Below are 5,513 nucleotides of genomic sequence, written 5' to 3'. Positions count from 1 at the left end.
GATCAGCTACACGATTCCAAACTCCTAGGATATTTATTTACCCACTCTTACTTCTTCCTCCCATTAAAGAAAAAAGATAACTTAGTAGACAGTAGTTGGGTCTACGGTAATTTTATTGTAACAGAGAAACCAGGCCACAATAAGTCTACATGGTTAGAGCAGATGGTGGTTCTCTCCAGTGGGTGAAGCCTGAACCCAGCTAGCAGCACACAAAGCCTAGAATATCCTCTTTCCTGGTACCACCCTGCGCCACTGGACTCACGGCGTGAGATGAGTGGCTGTATACCACATTCAACAAAGGGAGGAGGTCCAACTGGGCAGAGACAACATCCCAACCAGAGAAACTTACACAGTCATTCAAGAGGATGCCTAGATAAAGTACAGTTTCCTACTCTCCACTATTCTTTGCTGAGAAAGGTGAGGGTATGGCATCAGCAGAAAATTATGTTCTTCATTCTTAAATAAATCTCGATAGGATGGAGTTGATGGTCAGTCAAGCAGTAGAATGGGATGAAAATCTGCAGTAGTTAAAAATGTTTGTACATAAGGAAAAGAACAGCAATGACAAGGGAGAAAAAGAGAGCCTTCTCTTTTTCTTACATAAGACAAGAAACTGCATTATTTTCCTTGCTGGAGTGGCAGCAGCCTCATTGGTTTTCATAAAACATCATTTCTGCAGTGCGGCCTGTTGATAAGGTTGCTCCAAGATGGGAGGACAGACACAAGGCCGACTGTTCACGACAGAACTAGGTCTTCTCTCAAAGCCTCTAACATGTGCTATTTCTCACAAGGAACCTGACACTTCAGTTAAAGCTTCTGAAATATTGCAATGGCATAATTGACAGGTTTTTTGGTGCGATGACTTTCTTGCACATGTAAACTCTTTGAGAAAAGTTGGAGATAAAAGGACAGGCGAGAGAGTTTGGTTTAATGTTCCAGACGCCAGCCACGGATGCCTCTGCCCTGTGTCACTACATGTTCTTTTTGGAGAAACATTCAAATGCTGAGTGTTACACACTGTGGTTGAAAGAAATGATCCACTCACCACCATCCACCCTCTCTCATTGTCTGTGTGAAGCTCTCAATAGCAGAGGCTGAAGACAGAAAGGTTGGCTCTGTTTCCTTGCACCAGGGACATTACTTGGTGACCTGGTGAATGGCATGGGCAAGGTAGCCCACGTTGCCGGAGGTGACCCCTGCCACAGAGATGCGGCCGTCCTTGGTCATGTAGATGGAGAACTCCTTGGTCAGTCGCTCTACCTGTTCAGGCTTTAACCCTGTGAAACAGAACATGCCAATTTGGTCAGTGATGTGTTGCCAGTTGTGGGTGGAACCCTCCTTCTTGAGGTTGGAGACCAGTTGAGTCCGCATGCCAATGATGCGGTCGGCCATGCCTTTCACTTCTTGCAACCATTGTTTTCGCAAATCTGGGGTGTTCAGAATGGCAGCAGCAATCCGGGCCCCATTGAGGGGAGGGTTGGAATACATGGGACGGATCAAGATCTTCAACTGTGACTCTACCCTTTTGGCTTCATCCGCATCTTTGCAGACCATAGTGAAGGCTCCTACACGCTCACCATATAAGCCCATGTTCTTGGCGTATGATTGGCAGAGACAAACATTAATGCCCTGTTCAATGAAGTGGCGCACAGCCCAGGCATCCTTATCACCATCACCACTGGCAAAGCCTTGGTAGGCCATGTCAAAGAACGCAAAGAGATTCCTTTTCTTCACCACTGTTGCTATTTCCTTCCATTGTTCCGGACGCGGGTCCACTCCCGTGGGATTGTGGGCGCAGGCATGCAGAAGAAGAACACTCTGCTCTGGTATTTTTGAAATATCCTCCATAGCACCTGTGAAGTCAAAACCGCAAGTCTTGGGGTCATAATACCGATAACCTTGTAGCTGCATGCCAGCATCCCTGAAGATGGGTGTGTGGTTTCCCCAGGTTGGTTTGGGCAGAAAGACATCTCGGCTGAACTTAAAAAATCTTTGCAGAAAACTGGCTCCGATCCTTAAGGCTCCAGTTCCAGAAATGGTCTGCACAGTGACAAACCGGCCACTCTTCAAGACTTCGCTGTTCTCACCCAGGGCTAGTTCTGCAGATGCCTTGCAAAATTCAGCCAGTCCCCCAATGGGTAGGTATTCCTTGTCCAAATTTTTTTGCGGCAATCTGGGCCTCTGCCTTGCGGACGCTAGGCAGCACATAAGGCTTTGCGCTATCATCCCGGTAGGCACCGACTCCCAGATTCATCTTTTTGCTATTGGTGTCCCTCTTAAAGGCTTCAGTGACTCCCGGAATGGGATCTGGAGGTCCCATTTCCACATGGGTCCACCAGGAGCTGGCTCTGGCAGAGGCCGCGGCGGCGAGGCCTGGGTGGAAGGCGGCGGCGATCCCGGAGAGGACGCGGCCGGAGTGCAGCAGGGCCATGGTGGACGGTAGGAGGGAAGTGGGCCGCCACAGGACGGAGCAGAGGGCGAGCGGAAAAAACTAATTCTTACAACACTTTTATTTTTTAAATTATCTTTAATATATCAGAATAAGTAATGAGTGAGGCGATATCATGGCATATTTCATATATATTAAAAATTAATAAAGGAATTTTATTAAAAATGTAATGCCCATAAATTTTACAATTTAGATAAAATAGATAATTTCCTTAAAAGGCATAAATTACCAAACTCAATAAAGAGAAAATAGATAACTCAGATAGCTGTATGTATCAAATACATTGAAATTGTATTTCACAGTCTCCCAAAAGAAAACTAGAGATCCAAATGTTTTCACTGGTGAATTCTACCTAACATTTATGAAGAAAATAATGCCAAGTCCACATTAACTTTTCCAAAAAATTAAAGAAGATGAAATACTCATTGTATGAAGCAAGGATTACTCTGATACCAAAACAAAATACAAGAAAAGAAAACAACAGATCATATCCCTTATAAATGTAGCTGCAAATATTCTAAACAAAATTTTAGCAAATCAAATTTTACAGTACATTGAGATGATAACACATCATGACCAAGCTGAGTTTTTCTCATAAATGCAAGGTTGGCTTTATATCTTCAGAAAAAATCAATGTATTAAAAGACTTAAAAAATAAAAGCCATGTGACCATCTCAATAAACGCAAAAAAAAAAAAAAAGCCTTTGACAAATTCTAACACCCATTTCTGACAAAAATGAATAAAACCCTCCATATCAGGAATGAAAGTGAACTTTCCCAAACCGATAAAAAGCATCCACAAAAAAAGTGGAGCTAAGATCATATTTAATTGCATAAGTTAAAGTAAGAGCAGAATGTGAATTGTGCTGATGTCAGGTTAAACACCAATACTTTGTCCTACAGGCCAGAGATGGCCTATTGGTTTTATTTCAAATGCCAAATCTAGTAAACTACATTGACAAGACTTCTGAGACTACATTCAACCTTTGCAGGAAATAGAGTTTTAAGATAAGGGCAATATGAAATAGTACGTGCATGTTATCCTTGCTGCGAACAATAGGAAATTACTGACAGTACAGGAGCCACATCAATAGAGAACACAATAGAATCTCAAACTTGAAGGGACATAAAAATTTAAACTTGTGTTCTATTTTTATTTTTTTATTGTACTTTAAGTTCTGCGATACATGAGCAGAACCTGCAGGTTTGTTACATAGGTATACCTGTGCCATGGTGGTTTGCTGCACCTATCAACCCGTCATCTAGGTTTTAAACCCCATATGCATTAGGTATTTCTCCTAATGCTCTCCCTCCCCTTGTCCCCCATCCCCTAACAGGCCCCAGTGTGTGATGTTCCTCTCCCGGTGCCCATGTGTTCTCATTGTTCAACTCCCACTAATGAGTGAGAACATATGGTGTCAAACTTGTATTTTAAAAAGAACATACTGATGAGGGGGTGCAGAATAACTCACATAAGAGACTAAATATGAACTATTATACTTGCAATAATGAGGTGCCTTTCCAAGATTTAGAAAAAGTATAGACTACTTATGCCTACAAAGATAAGAAAGAAAATATTATGAACCATATTAAAGAGGCCAAATAATTCTTACACTAAAGCTCTAAAAGAATTCAATGAGGGCTTAGTCATAGATAAAGAAATAATTTATTAATCAAAAGGAGGATGACAATTGTTATGATTATTGAAAGTGAAACATCAGTAAAGAAATATCAGTTCGTCTATAGCACTCTTCAATGGAAAAGATGCGCTGAACCATAAAAGAAATTGTCTGGTACTCACAGCCACTATGATGCTAAGGTGATATGACTTCATTAGACTTCCATAGCTCCATAAGACTAGTCGTTAAAATCATCTGATCAACACCCCTTACTCTGATTCTATTCCTACCATCAACTTTCTGGTTATCTTTTGGTTTGCATACGATTTACCTTTAAAGAAAGTATAATGATCACTGAACTCTGCTCTCTGGTTCAATTTGTTTTGTATTATTAATTTCAAAATTAACATTACATTTTATATATGCATCTATTATGACTCAGGCAGTTAAGTTTCAGCACCCTGTAAGTTCTACATATATTAATTCCCATGTTTCCAAGACCCATCCAATGCTGAATTGTAATGACTAAACGAAGTTACCATTATTATGGAAATATATAGCTCTGTCTCACTGCTTACCTCCAAATTGTAACAAATAGCATAATACATATTTGTTTTGTTGTAGTATAAAGAAAGGTGGAATATATATATATATATATATGTAGGTATAGTAAAGATCTTAAAACTAATTCTTTCCTATGTACCCAAACCCAGGTAAAATTATGTTGTGGAACACGATAAGAATAATGCAGTTATTGTGTTAAAAACAACAAAAAAAATCTATCACATACTTTTGAATTTTAGAGCTAAATTGGCCATTACAAAAGATAAGAAGACATTGCCTAGAAATCCGATGATCTAATGTGACGTATTTCACTCTTCTCCCCCTTCTGGTATTGAACAATGAAAATACAAAATGTTATCAAAAATAGCTACCTTACTTGAATATAATTGTCCATGCTGCATTAATTTTTAATTAATTAATTTTTTATAGGCAAGCATTGTGATATCTTTCTGCAAAAATATTAGGCATTTAATTTATATTCTCCTTTAATCAGCTTATTATATTAAGAAAAGAAAAAAATTATTTTGGCAACTTCAGCCGTCATTGGCTTTCTTTTTTCTTGATTTCCATGAAGACTTTAAGGGCATGTTCTCATTAGGTCTTCCACATATTTGCCCATTTTTCATTTTTTGAAATTAAAAAATATATATATGAATGATATCAGGCATGCTGTTGGCACTTCTATATTTTAAAGCTTACAAATGGAGTTCAAGATAACAAACTGCCAAAGACTGTAGGGAAAACAGAGAGCAAACACTGAGTGTGCCAAGCAAGTTGTTTGCCATCAGTCATATTGACATAATGTGCCTACACTGAGAGAGACATAACAGCATCCTGCTAGATAATTCTAGGGCAAGGGGGTGAAAGCTTAATAGAACAAT

General features: G+C 39.6%; 1 protein-coding gene across 1 annotated transcript; it reads right to left on the bottom strand.

Annotated features, from left to right (window-relative positions):
- Positions 1-95: 95 nt before the first annotated feature.
- LOC105519891 (aspartate aminotransferase, mitochondrial-like) lies at positions 96-2,485 on the bottom strand. The gene is given in 2 exon segments (XM_011953423.1): positions 96-2,163; positions 2,165-2,485. Coding segments are annotated over 2 exon segments (1,293 nt in total). The 5' UTR covers positions 2,432-2,485; the 3' UTR covers positions 96-1,137.
- Between the last annotated feature and the right edge of the window lie 3,028 nt (positions 2,486-5,513).

The sequence above is a fragment of the Colobus angolensis genome, unplaced genomic scaffold (assembly GCF_000951035.1).
Source record: "Colobus angolensis palliatus isolate OR3802 unplaced genomic scaffold, Cang.pa_1.0 Scaffold360, whole genome shotgun sequence".
NCBI classification, from domain to species: domain Eukaryota; kingdom Metazoa; phylum Chordata; class Mammalia; order Primates; family Cercopithecidae; genus Colobus; species Colobus angolensis.
Note: the sequence above shows the minus strand (reverse complement) of the source record. Positions and strands in the feature narration are given on the sequence as shown.